This window comes from Poecilia mexicana, unplaced genomic scaffold (assembly GCF_051168715.1).
Source record: "Poecilia mexicana isolate PSO_F unplaced genomic scaffold, ASM5116871v1 scaffold_2, whole genome shotgun sequence".
NCBI classification, from domain to species: domain Eukaryota; kingdom Metazoa; phylum Chordata; class Actinopteri; order Cyprinodontiformes; family Poeciliidae; genus Poecilia; species Poecilia mexicana.
The window spans coordinates 10,088,580-10,111,423 of record NW_028263371.1 but is presented as its reverse complement, the minus strand read 5'-3'; the positions used below and the strand labels follow the sequence as shown (position 1 = coordinate 10,111,423).

Below are 22,844 nucleotides of genomic sequence, written 5' to 3'. Positions count from 1 at the left end.
CAGCCTATTAAGAACTTCTGAATGTAGAACGCAGGTCTTTGGTTGTGAAATGTAAAATGAACGAAAACAAAACAAAAAAATTAATCTGACTGGATTCTCAAACCGGTAGTCCTGATTTCCTCACAGGCACCAGTAGCTGTCAGACAAGCCACAGCGACATGCAGTCCCATTCAAAACTGTTGGGCCCGAATGTCATAATCTGGAGCCTTTGATTAGTTTCAGTCGTTCTCTGAGTAAATGGCGCACGTTTTCAGTGTCTGATGTCATTCTAATTGTAAGGCTCATTCAGATTGAGTGAGGGTTTTATGTACATACTCAGACTTAAAGCATAGCCAATACATTTCTAACAGAGTTACATTTGGGATCATTTATCAATCTTCTGTTTTGGCTGCTTTATTCATTTATTCATTCTAAAATCTGATTTGTTGATTTGCCATCCTTTTTTTTTCCCAATAGAACATTGAATACTTTAACTTGGTAAGAAACATCTAATGTGGTATAATTGAGGTTATTTGCAGATTTTACACCCTGTATGTATAGAAATGTGTCAAAAGACGTAACCACTGGAGATTTCTGGCTGATTCCCAATCAACCAGTTTGTGTAGCGCTCCGACCTTTAGATACAGCTTGTATCTGCTTTCTGTTTAATAACTATACTAAGACGGTCTCCAAATTGTTTCTTCTTAGACTTCTTGTCTTGACAGGATATCAGTTATTTACATTAGGAGCAAAGGTGATGCCCCTCTATCAAAATTAGAACAATGATTAGTGCTATACTAACTACTACTACATGCCAGATATTCACATATATAAAATAAAGCTACAAAAAACAAATAAAACAAAACATATAAAAAATTTTCTCGCTGAGTTTTCTGGCATTTAGCAAATGGAAATTATTTCGGTAATTCTAACAACTTTGACTTATTTGGTCTGATTTAACTTTAGGCAGTGAGAGAAAATGAAAGAGAAGCAAACTTCTGATTTCAGCTGTATATACATAAGCATCACTCTCTTTGTGTACCGCTAAGAAAGTATAAAGTATGTTCCCTCTGAAATTTCCGGAAAAAAAAAAAAAAAAAAAAGTTACCAGCATTTCTGAATCCATTATTCTTTGACAGACAACTTGAATACTCAAAAGGAAATTGAGCAACTTTGCTATATTCCTCTCACCTTTTCTGGCTTCTACTGAAATCTAAATAACCAGGTTCAACCCAAGAAACAGCGAAGAACGTTGTTTCCTTTTAAATAACTCCTTACATCTGGTGCGTTTCCTCTGACTTCATTTTAAAACATTTCACCAAAACAGGAAGTAGCTGACTTGAAGTTTTTTTTGTTTTTTTCCCCCTAAACTAACTACTCTGGTCCTGAAGAGTGTTGTGGCTAGCACAAGCTGGACTACAGTATTCTGATCTGATCTGATCTGATTCAGTCACAGCTTCATCTTTAATTTTGACCCTGTGTGGGTTAGAAAAAAAAAATCAGTTAATCCCAAATTGGTGCCTTAAAGTCTTGATTTAAGAAAATTCCTTATGTGTTTTATAGTGGTTTAATAGCACATAAACAACGGTTTATGTGCATCGTTAAAACGATCACCACTGACGTAACAACGCTTTATGTACTGTGAAAAGAACATGAAGTGTTCTTTATGTATTCACATAAACTAATCCCCATAAACAGTTTTAAGTGAATCTCATAAACTGGTTAAGCCAAAATTGTTTCCCAAAATATTTTAGACAACGTATCAGTTGGAAAACATTGACCCTTTTTTTGCACTTACAGACACATTGAATAAATCTGAATATTATTGTTTTTTTTTATGATTTTAAGTTATTAAATCCATATAATGTGTTTCATTAAAGGAAGTATATTCTGTGGATTAATTACACACATAATCTTTTTTTTTAAAGATTTCTTTCTGTTAAATGTAACGATGTCCTGCTTCTAGCTAACAAATTACAATTCTGGGATTTAAAACTGTAAAATCCCACCAAACCAAAACAAGACACATTTTGTTTTGTTTTGAGAAAACGATGTTTAATACATTCTTAAACGGTTGTTATTTTCAGAAGGTACTATTGTTCAGACAAACCAGCCTCATCGGAAAGCATATTCCAATTCATTCGACATGACTGCGTACTAGTTTGGCTAGTTTTCAAAGTAAGGTTGTATAAACCCACAGATGTTTATCTTGTTGCCAAAAATATTTGGGATTTTCCCTGTTTTTGATGATTTTTGTTTGGTTTCCATACTGAAAACCTGCGAAGAATTGACTAAATATCAAAAGCTTCCTAAGAATATTTAAGTCTTACTTGAGCTTTTCGTCTTTTTAAACTAGCAGAATAAGTCTGCTGAGTTTTCAATTCTCAGTCAAAATTGAAAGCGGCACTTATAGGTGTCAATAATTTCTAAGTTTATGTAATAGTCCTTACAGTGTTGTAAACTGATGAACCTGCAACATATCAGGCAAAAGTAACCAACATTCACGTGGCTTTCAATTGCAAAACCCAAAGATTAACAAAACTCGTTTATTTTCCGAATTACCGTCTTCAGTGCATAAAATCAACACGCGAGCATTCCTAATATGTTGCATTTTCCACATCACTCACCGGTTACATGTGTAATGAGAATCCACAGCTTTAGAGAATCCATGACATTTCTGGATGCAGTGTAATTTCTCATTAAACATGCCAAGGAAACCTCTTAGTAATTACAATAACAAAATGACTCAATCTGATGGAAAGAGGCTGTAACGTTTCTATTTATTTATTTATTAGAAGATATTTAAGTCCTCGTGTTTAATTAACTTTTCATGTAAAACGCCATTCCTTTCAAATGATTGTGCTCAGGGTAATTTTAACGTTCATATTTAAGTTGGTAATGAAAGGGAGAAACATTTAACAGATGCTGAAATCCATTTTCTTTATTTGCTTGCTGTTATTGAAGTATTGTCTTTCATGTCGCTCCGCTGATGTGCTGAAGTTTTACATCAGGGGTCCCCAAACTACGGCCCGCGGGGCCTCCACATTTGGTCCGGCCCCCTGAACAATACCAGAGAGCATTCAGATTTTTTTTTTCATTTATTATATTTTTCGGTTTATATGTGGATTTTTCTTCAACCACCAGGGGGCTCTTTAGCAGGAAGTGTATCCTATAAATTGTGGGGCGCATTGCTGCCATCTGTTGGACTTTTAGGGAGCTGCTTGACTTTTATGTTATTTAATCAGTGGTTGTTTGCTAGCGGTAGAGCAGATGAACACGTGTCTGTTATGAACGCAAGCAATGCATGTAAGTAGCAGCTTATACTTCAAAACGAGCCTTTATGTTATCATATGAGAAATTAATATGTTAAAGTTACATTCCCTCAATGGAATATATACTAGTCAGTCCCAGTAACCGTTTCACTCATGGGTTTTGCCCATGTGCTTTCTGGGTAAAAATCAATCGAGAAACGCCTAACCCCCCCTCCCACGTCAACAATCTCCGGCCCCCCACCAGAAAAGGGAAAAGTTATTTGGCGCTTTTTCCTGTTTCCCCAAACAGGAAAAAGTTTGGGGACCACTGCTTTCCATGATCGGCCTCCATGATGATGAGCTGAACTTGTCAAACAGTCATTTTGATGCGCACCAAGAACGAATACTTACAACATTGGCAGTGCTAACAGAGAGGGATATGTCCTTAACAATTCATGTTTCCACAACAGCTGTTGCAATGTTGAGGAAATTAAAGAAGAAAAAAACTACAAAAGTAAAACTTCTAATGTAAGAAACTACTTCTGATGTGACAAAATTATTAGAGCGTGACTTTTTTTTTTCAGTGAAATCTCTTTTTCATGGTTTCGTCTCAACTTTCGCTCCTTTTATCAGAGTGAAGGCCTGTTTAAAGGACTTCACCAAACACAGTTTAATCAGTTTTCACCATCTAAGAAACTCGTGTCAAGCAAATTGGGCATTTTGTATCGATCGTCGGGTGTTTATTGCTTTTCTGTTCCCGATAGGTTATTGCCCTGTTTGTTCAGCAAGCTACTTCCCTGAAAATAAATATGCCATCACTAACAAGAGGCTGCTGATGTCTCGCCTGCAATCAGGCCAGCTTTATGAAACGGCATGCTGCTACGGCCTTTAACCCCTTTAGCTAAAACCCTCAAAATGCCTACATGTTATCCACGCACCACAATCTCTGGTGGTTCCACAGTAGTCATCAGAACAGAACCAGCCTTCTTCATCAGGCCGTTTACGTTTTCTAAATCAGATGCTGTTACCCCAACAGACGACAGGTTGCTCTTCACAGCAGTCTTCTAGAAGATTTGAAGCATCTTGAAAGACCTAAGGTTCCTCAAGAAGGACAGTCTGCTCTGTTCCTTCAAGTAGGCGACTGCACCGTTGTGTCTCCAGGTCCAGTCTGTTGTCAAGGTGAACGCTGACGCATTTATATTCCTCCACCACCTCCACTTCTTCTCCCATGATGAGAGAATAGCATTTGACTCAACTCCGTTTCTCTTCAAATCTATAACCGTCTGCTTCGTTTGGCTCACATTGGAGATAAGATGATTGTTCCCACACCAAGACACAAAGCAGTGACACACTTGACCACTGCAGAGTCCTCAGGATTTCTGTAATTTCGGTTTGTTGGTTGGTATTTATTGTCACTGTTTCTGTTGTTGGCATGTATTTCTTGGTCAAGTCGGTTATGTGGAACCGGAAAGACTTTGAGATGCTGAGCAGAGTAGCTAAAGCTGGTAAAAATGTACAATTGGCATATTCTAATCCTTCAAAACCCGAACCGTAGCAGTGAACGAACACAAGTTTAGTATATTCTTTTTTTAATGAACATTGTTCTGTTACTTTAAGGCTTGCTGTTCTGTGGTTTTGCTCCGTTAACTCAAAAATGACATGCAGGAATTCAAAATGACTGGCAACCCGAGGACATGCTGCAGGAGTTTTGTTGATCGTCGCTTCAAAGCTGCATAAAATGGTGATGCTAAAGAAAAGGATAAATTTACCACAACTAATTTTTTTTTAACTCAAGCTTTCCAGTCAGTTTCTGGATGTTTTGCATTTGTTTTTTAGTTTTTCTTTTTCTTAGATGATCCTAATATGATAACTGAATTTTCCGTAATACCGTGAAATATAGACTTCATGACTATTTACTGACAGTTATCGCTTCTCCTTTGTATTTGGCTCTCTGTGAAGGAAAGCGAGCCCTGCTGTGAGGCGTTTGTTGATGCCATCCCTCTTTAGCGCGCTCTGTTACAGCTGCGGCACACCGTGTGTCATTACCTGTGCAGATGAGGCCATCATGTTTGTCACACTCTCGGTCGTCGCACTCGCAGTGCTCTCCTGACACCCACCACTCTTGGCGAGAGCAAATGCACTGGCCACAGTGACAGGAACCTGCAACACGCACAAAGCACACACACACACACACACATGTAGTTTGATTACCGTCACTGTTCAGGGTTTTGAGTGTTTGGTATTTTCCTTTCTTCTTCTTTTTTTTTTTTTTTTTTTTTTTGCCACCCACTTGCCACATTATTATTTTTTTTCCCCCAATAAAAGCTGTTTTGTTTAATCCTCTGTGATTTTTTTTTTTCACCTTTTCTTTTTCAGAGAAGATTAATGGAGTCGGTTAGAGTGGACAGAGATATTCCCCGAGGAAACAGCTTCTAATACAGTTTTACCACCAGGATACCAATCCACCCACACGCTACACTTCCTCTCTCCTCCATCAGTTTACATTTCTTTTCTCTCTCTAGGGTAGCAACAGAATAATAACATTTTAAGAATTGGGAGAGAGAAACAAATCTGGCTATCAGCCTTCTCTTTTTTTTTATACCCAGGGGTTCAGCTTTTTCTTCTTCATTCACCACAGCTGTTTTACTTGCATGTGAAGGGGCCACAGCAGAAAAGGTAAGGCAGCTGTAGAGAGGAGAGGAAGATAAAGTAAAATAGCTAAGGCAGAGGCTGGTCAAGAAAAGAAGATAAATCTGGCTTTTAAAAGAAGTGGAGCATGGAGAATAAAGACGCTCATCTTCATTTCCCAGCCCTGCTCAGCGCTGGCCTCTCTGCGGTCGACGTTTTCCTCCAGATTCGCCGCCGCACAACGGAGAAGCTAGTCTGTCGTGTGGCGCCATTAGTTGCTTAATGACACAAAGTAGAATGCAGCGACAGTTTGACGCACTTAATTCAAGTACATCTGGCAAAAATGGGGAAAAGCCGGATTAGCTGCTCTGAAGTTATATTTTTAAACTGAATAACTGCGTTCGAGGTGTCAAAAGTGGAAAAGGGACCTTCTACACCTTGCGAGTGCACGAGCAGCCCTTTCACATGTTGCCACCACAGATTCCAGTACGCGTTAATGAGATGAAGAAACAGAAAGCAGCGCATGAAAGCAACACAAACTTCACATAACTGTTTGAAAGTTTGACACGCATGTGAGAAATGCAGTTTAAACCAGATTCAGGTCAGAAATAAAATGCATCTCTTTGAACATTTGCTGCAGCGCCGACTGTCCAATCATTTGTTCATAGAAACAGTAATGCAAAACTGCAAACCTACCAAAATATGATAGTCAAGCTACACAAGGAAACCATTAATTAGCAGAGCAGTTCAAAGACCCGTTGTAACTCTGCGTGTCTAGTTTTTAGATTATCACGAGATGTTAACGAGGAAGAGCACACACAGAGGGGAGCGTGCTCTTTTGATATGGGAAACTGAACTTTTTTGACCAAAATGTGCAACACTATGCCTGACAGAAAACTAACGCTGCACATCGACCTTAACGCAGCCTCACCAGTGTCAAAATATGGTGGTGGCAGCATCATGCTGAGGAGGTGCTGCAGAAAACGTAAGAATGGAACGGAGGTTCCTCAGCAAATGAGCAAAACTTTGACACAACTTTGGTCTGTTGTGCAAAATTAGCAGAAAATAATTACATTTTTGTAACTATAATGTGACAAAATGTGGAAAAGTTTACAAGTCATGAAAACTTTTGCTGTAAATGTAGTTTTTCAAGCTATCTATAGAAGAACTTTAACATAAAAGTGACCTGGCTTTTCCAAATTGATTTATATCAAATCTTATATCATTCAACAAATTTATATAATATAAAGTTTGTGAGAATTCATTTCACTCCAGAAGTCACCGACATGGACGAAAAAGAAATAAACTCAAGAATGTATAGTTTCACTTTCTTTCACCCATAACCGTAACAGCTGATTTTTTATTTAGTCACAACAATAACTGCCTAAAATTAAACACCAACATTTATACATTCATGTTTAAATGTTTACAGTCCACATTTAATTCAGTTTATATGAGTGTTTTCTACAAACAGTAACAAGATTGTCAACTGCGTCAAAAGAAAAAAACGACTTTCCTTTAGAGCACACATCTGATCTTAATCTCAGAGCGATTAAGATCAGCAGTGTTTCTCGTAAAACAACGCCATTGGATTAATTATTTGGCATTAATAACCTGGAATCTGTCGTTAATTTTCTGTTGCGGAGTATGAGATCAGCAGTCACAGCGAACAGGAGACGGATCCTGGCCGGCTCCTGGATTTAGACAATTCAACTAAGCTGTAATTTTGAAATACATGCTGAAGCTCACAAAAACCCAGACGGTTTTTAATTAACTGTGTCTCCTAAATCTTGCTTAGAGTAAGAAAAAAACAACAACAAAAACGCAGGCATTAACACATTGTAGGCAAATTGTATATGTTGTTTCATTATTAAAGTTCTCTACACTATCCTGCAAATTACCCTTCGGGGAGAAATAAAGCGTTTCTCCCCAAAGGAGAATGAGAGACTATGGCCATACATAATGGAGCCCATTAAGGGGGAAAAATCAATATCACCACCCAGACTCAAAAACAGTCTAGTAAATACTGTGCAATCTGCACAAAAGTTACACAGCAAATTCTTATAAAAAAAAAAGAGAAAAAAAACTTCTATTATAACTAATGAAGACTTTCAATCCCTCACATAGTCATTTTGTACATTACTTTTAGACTTCATGTAGCTCAATGCGCAGTTGGCAGCACCGTTGCTTTGCAGCAGGAATGACGTGGGTTAGCCTGTGTGTGCATGTTCTCTGTGCATATATGGGTGGATCTTCAGAATATTCATAATAAGCCCTAGTCATCAGTACCAGTCAGTGTTCAGAGGAAAAAATAATAATAAATCGGATTCGACTTTGTGCAACTTTTCGGTCATTGTCTACCGAAAGACCGCCGCTCCGCTCTCCTGCTGCTAAATAAGTTTGGGATAATGTTCGGGTTCTTTGTGCTTTTAATTCTGCAAAACAGACTCCAGTCTTGGTGGCCTTTTGTCCAATATTTCCTGCTAATGTAGCTAACTAACCCTGCAAGTTAATGCAAAGCATTTTCTCTTATACTCTTCAGCTCATCGAAAATCGCAGTGATCACTGACACATTCACCCTTGTTCACGAGTGACATTCTTCAACAACATATGGCTGATTCCCTTCTTTTGACATTTAATAATACAATGTTGCTTGCAGACAAATGCTAGCTTAAAGGGCTGAAAGAGAGGGGTGGGGGGGGCAGCGGGGGGTGCAATTCCTATTCACCTTTTCCACTGCAAACGACTCCATCGTCTGTCTCGCAGAGTTCCTTGCTCTGGGCGTCACTCATGTCGCAAGACCTGGGAAACTGGCACAGGTTCCCAAACCAGCCTTCTTCGCAGATGCACCGTCCACATGAACAGTAACCATGACCTGGCAGTGAAAAGCAGAAGTGCCTTCGTTAAAAGGAGACAGGATGTGGTGAGGGACCATGAGATAAAAACAACCAGAAATGTAAAAAAAAAAAAGAAGAAGAAGAAGAAGAAATGTCTGCTCAGGTAGTCGAAGACAAATGAAATACCTCTGGAAAGGGCAAAAAAAAAAGTTTTAAAGCTGATAAATACAAAGAGCTGACAGCACTAACATTGAACCCTGACACTAATAGGCAGTGCAGGGAGGAAGAGCTGCAGGGAGATGAGAGAGACGGAGAGAGCTTATTGTATTTCCCCAAGGGGCATGAAAGGAACTGTCATCGCTGGTCTTGTGCTGTCCTTAATAAATCTAATGCTTCAGACAGATGAAAAACAAAGAATAGAAATAGCGGGCAAAAAAAACAACAAAAAAAAACCATCCAGCATATGACACTTTGGAAGCCAAGAAGGTTCATTAGGTTGAGAGAGGCTGTTGTTTGCTGCTTTGCTGTAATTGCTTTTAGCATCGTTTGACAAGAACCATAAAAATATACGTCAAAGCTGTCAAAGATGCAGTCACTGCTGGAATATTTGGATTACAAAACAGTAATTCTGACATTTATCGTTTTGTCACTGTGTCGTTTTATCATTAGTACTGCGTCAACATGTTGATGCTTGAATAGCTCTGGTTGGTAACGGGCTGGTCAGAAACCAAAATTCTTTTTTTTTTTTTTTGAATCAGTGAAAGCATCATATCTATTACCTATACACTAACAGGTTTCACTAATGACAAAGCAGTTTGGGGTGAAAAGTTGTTTCTTTAGGAGGAAGACTCAGTTTTCTTTTGTCAATATGATTGATGTGTCTAAAAATAAAATAATGGGAAGCACAAAAGGTGTTGGGAGCTTTTTTAAGAAGTGAAATTCTGTCTCCAACCGAGGCATGCTGCCTGTCCCTCCAGGCTGCTGCTTTTAAAAGGGGACTGAGTCTTCAGCAAATAGCAGGGAGTTTAATGTTTTACAGCGAAGTTTATCCCTTTTATCCTTTTGAAAAGTTAAAGTTGACTCATCGTAGACATCATGGACATTTTAGAAAACTCCCAGTTAAGGTAAATGTTTGTTATGTGGCATAATTTTACCCAAATGTAAAATGGGTGAGATTATAACTTCTTTACTGCGGAGCTGTGTAACACTGACTGCTCTTTCTCACAAAGTGATGTGATGTCTTATCTGGCATAACATAAATAATTAACAGCAGGTCATAACAGACAGGCTGTTTGATAGTCTGTTATTGCAAAACATGCATAAATCACTTAATGATATACCTTTGCAGTTGTTTGTCTTTTATAGATTTGTAATTTAAAAAGTCATTGTTTCATCTTGCTGTACATATTTTATTAAGCGTCATATTTACCTGCAAGGCAAAAAAACTCCCCTATTTTATTATTCATGTGAGAAATCAGAAAACTGGAGTCAGCGGGTCAGAGATTTATCAAACTGTTGGTCAGAAAACTGCTGAAAATAAATGCTCATTCATACCTGAACAAGTTTAATATTTTATGGGAATTTTTGAATACTCTGTACGCTCTGCCTTCTCAAACCCACAGTCAGCCTCGGGAGACGGGGCTCTCACTGAGCCAGGTCCTGCTGGAGCTTTCATCCCGTTAAAGGTCAGGGGATTTTTTCCCCCCCTGCCGTCTCAACATGCACACTCAGTATGAGAGGCTGCTGCAAAGTTATCAACACAATGCGAGTGCCGGTCAACTACACGCTCCTTCTCCTGCTGTCTTCATACCCTATCCACAACTTTCCATAAGAACTTTTGTTCCTTAAGAACAAAAGTTTCCTTTCTTTCCTTTCTTAAGGAATGTTCGCTCTCATCCGGTGTTTTCTCCCAGTCAACCCACTGATAAAAAAGGACAATCTGGACATGTCTCTATGGGAGAATTACAATTCAATCGCTAACCTTCCACAGCAAAATTATCCAAAAAAAAGGTGTGCTTCACCAGGAAAATAGCCTCTTAATGACAGCCAACCACTTTGACGTGTTTCATTCCGGTTTCTGTCACCACAGTGACTGCCCTCGTCAAAATGTTCACTGAAATCCACATAAATACAGACTGTGGAAGAACCACAACGTTGGTACTGTTGGATCTCAGCGCAGAATTTGACAGGAACATCAGGAACTTCATTGTGTCAACAGGCAACTTCTGATCTGAAGTCACATGCGTGCTACCTTTAAATCAATGCCAACAACTCACCTGTCTAGAGTTGCCTTGATTAATAATAGCTGGAATCAATATGCCTGATGAGTATTTGAAGATGACTATTCTTGGTGACGGCATCTGACTAAATTGTGTTGCTTGTTTTGTGTTTTTATCGTGTCGAGCGCTTCACCTTGTTTCTGAATTTTGCAATACGAATAAACTTCGTTTGGCTCCGTTCACCTTCTGAGTCATCAGAAAAAGTTTGCCTGATGTTCCAGAAGGATAACAGAAAGTCCTTCTCCCTGTTTCTCCCAAACCTGAGCTGCTAAGTAGAAATTATTTCTCCACCTGGTACCTGTGTGCTGTTTCCCAAGCACCATTGTGATAATCATTTTTGTGTGGCGCAAATTATAACAATATGAAAAAGAAAATCAACAAATAAACAGATTTGTGTCGTGAAATGTAACCGAAGTGTAATGAAGACATATGATGTGTTGTCAGCCCAAAAACGGATAAATGATGCCACCCATCACCTCAGGTTTAGGCTGGCGATGTTTGTTTATGCAACACATAACTGGGAACACTCAGTGCATGATTATGAAGTGCCGCAGCGCTCGGATGGTGTTCGAAATGCAAAAAACACCTGTTTACAGCTTCCCCCTACTTGCTCTTATACGCTGTGAGCACAACACACAGTTGGAAAACAAATAAATATTTCAAACGCAGCAATAATGTGATTACTAATTATAAGTGAGTCTGGCAAAATTATAGTGTTTTCCTCTGTGTGCCAGCTGCATTCACTCAGTTATACTTTTTCTGTGCTTTTTGCATATAAGTTGTCTTGAGAGTTTTTACATGACAATAAATAATATTTAACAATATATCCAGGGACGTTGCTAGGCATTTTGGGTGCCCTAAATGCAAATGTTTTTGCAGAACTTAATAACTTAATACTTCGGGTTGTTGCCAAGTGTTGGAATGATGATGGCAATAAAGAATGACTGAATCAGTCTGAAAACTCAGTTTTTCCAGAAACTCATTAGAGTTTGGTTGAATGGAAACAGACTGGAAACTCTCACTGTACCAAATTATGTTCTCTGTTCTATTTTCCACTATGCTTGCCTTTTGAGTTTTGGTCTTGCAAATGATCTGAAATGTTATGAGATTTTTTCGTTTTGTTTTTCTTTCGTCATAATATCCTTTCTATTGTCATTCAATAGAAAAAAACATAAAACAAAAAAACAATAACGTTGTATTACAAAATGCTTGTTAAATTACCTAACAATTTTTTTTTTTTTTTTTGCAGTGCAGTGACGCTGATCTTTTGGGAACTTCTGGAAGCATATTTTAAGTAGTAGAAAATACATCGTTACTTTAGTTTTAACTGGTGTGTACTGACATTACAGACTCCGAAAACAAATACTTGAAAATATTCCTAATAATCTTTGCTGGTGTTATTGGAACGAAGTACGACACATAGATGTTCATAATCCTCGCAATCGCTGGGCAGAAGCTTTTGGTGGCTGATTCTGTGTTTAACTTAAAAGAAGGTTGGTCAGGTCTTGATAAGACTTTAATTTATTTTCAATCATTTTGCAAGCAGAACCCAAAACAAAGTTAATAAGGTAACTGAGAATCTCTGTGATTTGTAACTGCGTGTAAAAGTGCGAGGTTATAAACGAAACCAAGCCTCTGCCTTAGACGAACCGGGGGTGTCGGCCGTGGCAGACCATGCATGACCGCCTCAATCAGTCGGTTTGGGACGGCAGGTAATTGCTTTGAAGGTTCGACAAGCGAGCTCCGTTCAATTAGCGTGCACCTGTCTGTCTCAGAATGAGTGCTCTGGCACTTAATGGACAGACAGTGAAAGGGAGGTAAATGTGAAATTGGTGCAGCAAAGGTATGACCGGTAAGACAAAGAGTAAACGCAAGGGGGAAAACCAAGGTTTATGTCTTTGCAAATAATACTGCAACATTTCAGAAGTGTGGTATTTGTTCAATACAAGCTTATTTGAATAATTTTGCATTTTTGAAAGTTAAAAGGCAAGTTTGATAGCTCTGAATGTAAGGTGCATATAATTTCGGCTTCTGTGCACTGCAAAGGGCTCAGCCTGGGCTGGTCTGGCTCACTGTTGGTCCAAGCCCTGTTACACTCCGGCGCTGGTTGTGTTTGCATTGAGCAGAGTGCAGCTTCAAAAGCGTGCAGAGATCATCTTATTAAAAACAAATTCCTGCTGAAGCTGCTGAGCCAAACTCCTCAGAGACAAGGAGGTTGCACTTTTTCATTCCTCAGTGTGTCCCATACATCTCCTTCTGTACCCACTTGTTAGTGAGGAAGCTGAGGGGGAAAAAAAAGCCTCACCTTTAACTAAATCAATTGAAAAATGTTCTCATCTGAGTATCACCTCTGAGTTGAACTACCGCTCAGTGCAGCTGAGCCACTGTGGCTTGCAGGAACTCCTTGCACTCCTCCTACCGATGAAGAAACCCCTCGTTCTTAGAGTATCGTGCAAAAGGTTGATACTCTTCTTACATTCCGGCAACAAACTTCAATGTATTTTAAAGGAATTAGATGTGATCGACACAAACTGGAGCACCGTTTTTCGTGGTAGAAATAGAATACATTTTTGTCATGTTTTTTTTTTTTTTTAACTTTTCACAATCAGAAGAGTAGTTATTGAGTCAGTACTTTGTACAACCACCTTTTACCTACAATTGCAGACAGCCTTTAGGAGTAATGTCTCTACAATATTTGCACATTTAGACACAAATCGTTGCCCATTTATCTTTGCAAAATAGCTCAGCCTCATTCCAATTAGATAAAGAGCACCGGAGAGAATCATATTTCAAGTCTTCCCACAAATTCTCAGTTGGATTTAAATCTGGACGATAGCTGGGCCATTCCAACAAATTAATTTGCTTTGATATGAACTATTGCTCTGTTGCTTTGGCTGTAATGTTCAGGTTTGTTGTCTTGTTCAAAAAGGTGAACCACTGCTGTAAAATGGGACTTTAATATAAGAAAACAAAATGCTAAAAAGTTTAACAGGTCTGAATATTTTTACAAGACACAACATTGATGCACATGGACAGACGTAGGTTTCCATTGGCCTAAATCTCGTAGGTAATACATTTTATATTCTATTTTTACTGAAATTTTTGTTTTGTTCTTGTGTCATATCACAAATTAGTCAACAAAACAAAACAAAACAAAAAGAACAGCGATGTGCTGATTTCTGTCAGCTACATCAATTTGTTTTTGTTTTTTTTTTTATTTGAATTTGAAATCAGTGTTCTTCAGCTCGGTGAACAGGCCTTTCATAGTTGCAGGCTTGGGCCACTGATAATTAAACTATAGTTCCACTGTAAGCAAGAGAATAGTCATAAATGTCACATTAGTCACTTTTGCCGCTTCAGACTGAATTTGTTGGCACAAGTACTACTTGAATGAGACACACAGAACGTTAACGTTGTTTTTTTTTTTACTATGATCTTTACTCTCACTGCCAAACAACTCTGAGCTAAAACATAATTTTGTATCCTGCATAATGCAATGTTTGGTGCATTTCCTGTGTGGAATCGAGTCACAGAGTTGCGTTTGTGCTCTCACCTCCGCAGACCTCTCCCTCCATGTCCTCACACTGACGATCGTCACACTCACAGTTTTTCCCATGAATGCGACTCTCCTCAGGTGGATGGCAAATACACTGTCCACAGATACACTGCCCTGGAAAAAAAACACACAAGTTTGTTTTTAATAGATCTGATTTTTTTTTTTTCTTGTTCACATACAACAAAGTCGTTGGTTTTAATTTTTTGGTGCTGGCCAAATGTGAGGAAATGTGGTCGTAACTTTGCTCTTGGTACAGTTACAGTACATGGGGGATTAATAACTCTGGACTTTTGACTAGTGAGGGTTAAAGCCAAGACTTAATAAACGGGACTCTTCACATTCAAATCCGTTGGTGTCACAGTGGAAACACTGACTGTTGGAATGAAAACTACGAAACCTACAGTACAATTTGAGACCCGGTTTTGCTTTCCCTGGCCTCAGCTTCTCTTTTACTAACTGTGAGTAACAAGACAAAGAAAACAAAACAAACAAACAAAAAAAAAACATATTGTCTTTATCAATTGTAGGGTTTTAACATAAAAGGTTCTGGTCAACAGGGGTGAATTTTGAAGCAGCATACAGGTGTACCAGACGGCCAGAAGGGGTGAAGCTTCTGTGGTTGCAGAGGCAAAAACCAGGCTGAGAGAAGAAATCCAAGATTTTGGAAAAGGAGTTTTCGTTGACCTCAAGGAAGTCTGTTAAATTGCTTGATATGTCAGAGAGAGAGGTGACAGAGATGGGCCCGGATGTGTTGAAAGCTCTGGACATTGTGGGGCTGTCCCGGTTAGCACGCCTTCTCGGTGTCACATGGAGAACCGGGACAACATTAGTAGAGTGACAGACTTGAGCGACGGTCTTAATTTTGAAGTAAAGGTGCCAGAGGGTTTATTCTGGCTATTGAGGAATTCTACTTCTCAGCCTCCCTGGGAAAGTTCACCCCAGATTGGGAGGCAAAGACAAATGATTGAATCAGCGATTAAGGAGGATTCAGTGTGATTTTCTTCCTGGCTGTGAAGCAGAGGACTAGATTGCTACCCTCACATGAATGCTGAATGGGTTATGCGAGTTTGGTTGCCCACCCTACCTGCGTTTTGTGGATCTACAGAAAGTTAACGATTGCTTTTCCTGAGGAACTATTGCTGGGGTTTGTTGTGGGAGTACAAGATGCTGGGGATGCTTTCCAGGGCTATTCTTTCCCTTGTATGAGCAAAGCAAGAATTGGCGCCCACATTCTTGGCACCACGTTCAGCTTGTTTCACGTGCATATTAGGATCCACCAGGGCCGCCCCTATTTCCTAATTGTGATTTTGGAACCTCAGAGTCTCATCTTTGCGTTTTGCAGATGACGTGGTTCTATTAGCGTCTTCAGGAAATGAACTCCAGCGGGGAGCAGAGTGGTACACAGGCGAGAGTGTGAAGTGGCCAGATCTTGTAAAAGCCCAATTATCCTAAAAAAAAAAGTTAATATGCAGACACATACTCATGCAGCCTGTCATTCGTCCGTGTTCATGTCACATGTACTTTGGTCTGTCATCATGGACCTTCGGAATATGAAAGGCAGTCTCGAAGTCCATTCAACAATAAACAAAGTTTCCCCATTTTCTTGTTAATCCCACCTTTATTACTTAAACACAGCACACATTAGCAAAATAAACGCGCTGAAAACATGGGGACAGCAGCGCTTGATGTTTTAAAAATAGGAATAAAAATCCACTTTCGACAGTGTTGGTACTGAACTCATATTTGACAAGTAATCTTATAGAAGAGTTAACATCTAAATACGGACACTTGTAGTTATTAGTACATTTTAAAGTGATTTAACTCCAAATAGAGTCTGTATCCAGGCAGACATATTCATGGTGTTAAAACCAAACTGACAAATTTACCATGCTGATTTTTCTGTGTATCAGAGTTTAATTTATTATTATTTGTATACCGGTTATCCTATTCCTCCTTTTTATCTTGTATCATTTATGTCTTCCAAATGTTAAAATTAACCTGTTGATTGGCAGCTGAATTTACATAGACAGAGTAAATGGAGGCAATCATTGATTTTACATGAGGCTGTCAAAAGGCTACAAAACCTTTTATGGAAATGCCACACTAATAAAGACACTTAAGGGCCGTATGCCCACTCATACCCGGTCCTCAAGAAGTTGCTATTCCACTTCAATCAGTGGGCTGTCGGTGAAGAAGGCCACTGGGAAGGTGACTGATTGAACTTGCTGCTGCCTAATGATGACGATTGTTTGAAAAGCATTGTCTCTTCTGAACTACTACTGGAGTTCTGTGCAATGTATATCAGCAGGAATGTCTGACTAATATCTAAAAACTTAAATGGTACGGCACACATGGTGTCGGAAGAGTTAAAAGAAAAACAGTTTGAAAATTTCCAATTAAATATGATCTGAATTTCCTCTAAGTCCTGCTTAAGCACAGTAATAACTGGTGGAAAACCATTGCACCAATCTACAATGGGACCTGTCCATCTACCAACACACCAAGGAAAATAAGAATACCTTAATCTAGACCTTCCGGTTCACAAAGGTCATTCAAGAGGCTGTTACTTGTCTTCATTTAACCCTTGTGTTGGCTTGCGGGTCAAAAGAGACCCACTAACATGTTTAGCTGTAGGAAAAATACCCTAAATGATTTTTTTCCCACTTGAAATTATATTACTTTTCCTAAGTGGACCCCATCATTAGAAAAAAGTGATACGTTGTTTTTGTTTATGTTTCCATGTGGACTGTACACCACGAGGGTACAAGGACTGTCTTATGGGTCATTTTTGACCCGTGAATTACAAAACCATTTAAACACCAGATTGTAACACTGTTGATTGTCTTCTTTTGTAGTGACAAGAAAAAGATAAAAAAATGAATTAAACTGAGTTGAATTGTTAAATAACAGATCGTTTCATTATGCAAAATAGATTTTGGATTTAAAATTCAATTAATTTGCTTTATTTTAAGGTTTTGGTAGTATGGGTCATTTTTGACCCATATGACAAGGGGAGTACAGAATGTTAAGATCGCACAATTTGTTAACAGAGTTAGTCATTTATTTTTCTACGTGTAGAAACTTGTTTCTGTTTGTTGCTTGTAGGGTACACTCTTGGCTCTAAAGAACAGAAACACACCCAGGATGTGTATTTGCCTGGGTTTGTCTTCTGATGACTCACTGAGTTAAATTAGTGGCAATAAATAGTGCAGGAGAGAAGTCTAAAAGACATCTACTTGACTGACAACAGCATCTAATGTGTTGCCCCTGTCACATTACTGACACTTTTTATGACCATGCATTTTTAAACACGCACACGCACACACACACGCACACGCACACACACACACACGCACGCACACACACACACGCACGCACACACACACACACACACACACACACACACACACACACACACACACACACACACAGACAAATGCACAAATTATGCTTATGGCAGTCCCTCTTCCTGCTACAAATACCACATGCCGCCATCTGGTCTGAGGACTCAGTTACCCTAGTAACCATTGATGTCATAGCACCTTCGTCTTATCAATTATCTCAGCAGTCACCAAACCGCTAACATCAGGACGTGTGCTTGTGTTTGTTTACTTTGTCATGCTGCCTTCAAAGACTGTGCCACATTGGCGGACTTAGATTTAAGACAGTTTGTGTAACACTGGGCTGAAATATGTGTATATATAAAATAAAAAAAGTAGTGTTGAAAGCTAATCTCTGGAGTGTTAATGATTGTTTAAAATGGTAACTCAAGTTAGAGAACTGAAAAGTGGAGTTGGATTTGAAGATGACGTCAAGCTCCTGCTAAAACAATAATGATCTTCTTTTTTTTTTGTCATGTCTAGAAGACAGGTAAAACCTCTTCAAGAAACAAGAGATGAATTTAGTTGCTTTCTGTTTGAGACCAAATTCATGTTGTCATAGCCACTCCAGTAGGTTAACTAAAGGGGACCGGGCCTTTCAGTCAGTGGTAGTTAATTTTCAGAGGCTTTTATCTCTTGATTTTTATTGTGTTTCTTATGTTGGTTTTATGTTTTGCATGGTTTTATGGTTTATTTCAATTGTAAAGTGCTTTGTGATGTCTGTGAAAAGGGCTTTATAAATAAATTTGACTAAGATACCATGTGATGAAGCTCAGATTAACCCAATCTGATTTCTTATGCCATTCTCTATCCTCCAGTTGCTTCCACAGTCACCATATCTCAATCCAATAGAACAAGTTTAGGAAAAAATTTGTTAGGATGGAACAAGAAATTTGTATCATTGATGTACAGCTGATTAACATTCAGCAACTGTACGATCCTATCATGTCAGAATGCACCAAAATGGAGCTCAGTGTCAATGTCAGAAACACCAATTCTGGATCAGAATGTTCCAAGCATCCAGTTTTATATTAGCTGTAATAAAGCTAGCCAAGTGGCTTTCCATTTATATCCAAAATCCCACATTGCTGGGGTTACTCTGCTATTGTCTAACACAGACAACTTCATGCACACCAGAGAGAGGAATCCCAAGAATCGGAGAAAAAAAAAGAAAGTTGGAAGCAGGTGCTTCCTTAAGGAAATACCACAGTATAAAGAATGTGCTATCCACAAGCATCTTGTCTCCACCACTCAGGAAGAAAGGCTCTGAAGCTGCTGCTTCAGATTTCAAGGCTTTTCCGCTCAAGCTGCCATCTGTACCAGCCGCATTCATCCATGCCTAAATGATTTTCAACGTCTGTCCCCTTCGCTTTCCCTCTTTTTCACTCTCTGACTCCCCTAAAGTGATTCCTGCCTCTGTATGTGTGTGTGTGTCCGTTTTCTGAGTTTTCACACCCTTCCACACTATTACTGAAGTGCTCTAATTTGTCATATGATATTTGGATTATTCAAACAATAATCCAGAGGCAAAACAAGCTGTACCAACGCTTCCACAACAGTGACCTCATCGGGCAATCGGGATAATAATTGCTACCCGAACAGGTTCTCTCCATAGTGTGTCACATTTGGACATTTTTAACTAACAGGAATAGAGACACGTGTTGCATTTTGTTTTCAGTGTGGGAGGAGTTTGAGTTTTGACGATGCATTTGCAGACTTTATCGCTTTTCTTGGTCATAAATGAATTACAAAAAGAAAGAATGTGCTTGGTTCAGGGAATGCTCACTGCCAAGTAAATGGACAGAGAAGGAAGCATTGTGAATCGCATTAATTTTACTTGTGCACACAGCAATTTGAAGTTTCACTGAGCTCCAGCATTTGGAGATAATCTAGAGGTACCACTGGAGGAATTAAAGTTAATTAACTCTCCCGGAAAAAGTTAATCTTTTTTTTTTTTTTTTTCTTTTCTGCTTCATCATGTGAGTGCAGGCACCGCGAGTCTTCAGCCTCGTTGTGGTATTAGTTTAAAGCCGTCACAATCGCTTTATTTTACACAAAACGTCCTAAGTAGTTTGTATATTAACATAACACAAAATTGGTCCTATTTTAAGCCTGCACTTATTGCCGCAGATCTGATGTTTTGTCCCATGGCGGTGTTTACTTTGTAATGGAGTTATCGCCATGGCAGCAGCCGGGGCCCTGCGTGGTTTCAGGTTCCTGATTTAATCAGCAGCTATGAGTGTGAGGGATATCTATGCCTGCTATAATAACACGCAACACACAAAAGTGCACATGTCATCTCTTTTGATTTGGAACAAAGCGGCCGCTGAAAAGCAGGAGAGTCCCCGCTGACCTCCCCCGCAGTCAAATGAAACATGAAATCAATGCTTTGCGTTAACCCCTGGATAAATCCAGAAGCGGCGAGACCAAGCGGGTTAAGTCTTTGTGGTGTCGCCCACCTCCGTCAAAATTATTAAGTCGAATCGGTAATTCGGCGGCTTTCACCACGTTCTCTTTGCAGCTGCTGAATCTGTCAGGTGTTCTGGGGAAAACCACAAAGAGGTTCACAAACAACATGGGCAGAACACAAGTACAGAGAAAAGCTGAAAACTTTTGAGTGATTCTATTTCTTTCCAACATTTTCTAAGAGCAAAGCAGTTTAAAGATCAGGAATACTTTAAATATAATGATAAACTTGGGTTTTAGAAGCTCTGCAAGGTCTATTAGTTTAATGCAGCATCCCAGCATGATGCATGAGGGTAAGAGGATAATGAAGAGCTAAGAGAAAACAAACAGCCACCATACATTTTCTTCAAGCTGCTGAAGCTGGCAAGTTAAACACATTGCCATTGTCTAAACCTATTTGCAAATGACAAAAAAAAAAGAAAAAGACTCTTAAAGAAGAAATGTGAACGAACCTCAGAAGGACCACTGCACATCGTTTCACTTGGCTTTAAGATGCACAGCATGTGTTGCAAACAGTGAAGATCTCTCGACTTCAACAGTTAAAAGAGCAATGCTACAGATGAATTAGTGCTGAAAACAGATTGGTGGCATGACTTCACTGTTTTCCTATTAAGAGTCAAATATATCTCTGATCATTTACCCGTCACGCCATAAAAACGTTCAAAACATGGCGGTGGCGTCATAATTTCAAGCAAAGGTTATTGTGACAGGGGCAAGAAGACCAGTCTGAAACCTTTTGAAAGTTCTTGACACTTCGAGGAAAAATATGAATACATACAAGTCAGAACAAACTACCCTACCCAAATCTGGCTTTTTAAAGCTCTGAATGCCTTTTTAGGTTAGATTTTACAATTTTTCACAGTTTGTGTTTAAGAATTCTAAACAATCATTGTGAAGTTCTGATTGTAGATTGAAAAAAATAATTTAAAAAAAGTCCAGAATCCATTTTAACAGTGTTAAAAACAGCAAAATGTGAAAAACAACAACAAGTTACCTTGAGTAGCAATCTGGCTTTTTAACATTGCCAGTGGTAAAAGGCTGAGACAAGTTCAACTTGGACATTTGATTCGACAAGTGGCTCCTGAACAGCTGACTTCAATATTAATACAAAATATGTATTATGTACAGTTTCACAACTCAGGGCACACAGACTTTTCAAAAAAGTATTTTAAGTGCAATCTATGCCTGTAAAATGTTGGTTACATTTGATGTATGGCATCATAAACTTGAATCCATTTCTTAGATTTTGCAATTATTTCATATATGAAAACAAACAAACAAACAAACAACAAAAAAACCCACTGAAGTCTATGCACGAGTAAAGGATATATATATATATATATATATATATATATATATATATATATATATATATATATATATATATATATATATATATATACATACACACACACTTGCTCAAGACCTTAGTTGCCCAATTGAAGATCAAAACTAGAGCTGATAGAAATAGGATATCTATGATGTAAGACTACTGGAAATTGCTTGTGTAACAAACATAAGCACAATAAAAGTTTGCACCAGAGACCTTGGCAAACAAGAGATACCTCGTCCATTGCAGGGTAGTTTTGAAGTTCCTCTGCATTTCTTCAGGCTGCTATCCAAAGACAGTGAGCAACTTAGAGGGTGCTCACACTTCTTTCCTGTCCATCCATCCTTGCAGTCACATCTGCCACAGTTACACTGACCATGACCTGCCCAGAGAAAAGGGGAACAGCTAAAAGAAACCAAGAAGAAAATACATCTAACCGAGAGAGAAACAGAAACAGAAATCATCCCACCTAACATTTTTAAATCATATAGAAGATTCACCTGAATGGCTGCGATGTTACACGGAAGTATTATCAGTTATAAGCTTTGTGTTGATTGTTAAGAAAGGGAAGCTAAAGGTATGCTAAAGTGTCTTTGCAAGCATGCATTTAGCCTCATAAGAAAACACTCCACAAATTTTCAAGTAATATTCTGACCTGAACAGAAGTCGTCAGTGTATCGGTCGTACGTCGCATGACAGTTCCTCTCATCGCACTCACAGGTGTCTCCGTGGATGTCCCCCCAGTCGCCAGAGGGATCTACATCATGGCAGGTGCATTCCCCACACACACAGGTACCTAATGCAAAAGACAAAAAGGACATGATGTCAATTATGTGGTGCTACAGCACATCAGTGGAATGAGGGGTCTTTACGGTTATTTGGAAGTACCGACTGCGTTATCCATCGGGAGGATACAGGTTATTGATAATAGCTTACAATGAGATAATGTTATGATTCACAAATACGACCCAATGAGGTCCAATTTGTAAAATAAGGCCTCTAAAAACAGATTAAGCGTTTTTATACCTAATTTGCTTTCTTTGATTTTTCTACATTTTGTCCAGGTACAAATATAAAATTTCATTGTAAGTTTTTAGATGTTACAGAAATGAATGTAAAAAAAGAGCGTTATTAGTAT

General features: G+C 38.8%; 1 protein-coding gene across 1 annotated transcript in view; it reads right to left on the bottom strand.

Moving 5' to 3' along the window:
- itgbl1 (integrin, beta-like 1) overlaps window positions 1-22,844 on the bottom strand; it is a 47,108-nt gene that overhangs the window by 787 nt on the left and 23,477 nt on the right. The window contains exons 6-10 of the mRNA XM_014988952.2: window positions 22,362-22,502; window positions 21,942-22,088; window positions 14,528-14,644; window positions 8,587-8,733; window positions 5,277-5,390 (exon numbers count right to left, since the gene is read on the bottom strand). Of these exons, the coding sequence (XP_014844438.1) occupies window positions 5,277-5,390; window positions 8,587-8,733; window positions 14,528-14,644; window positions 21,942-22,088; window positions 22,362-22,502 (666 nt within the window). The remainder of the gene's footprint in view (window positions 1-5,276; window positions 5,391-8,586; window positions 8,734-14,527; window positions 14,645-21,941; window positions 22,089-22,361; window positions 22,503-22,844) is intronic.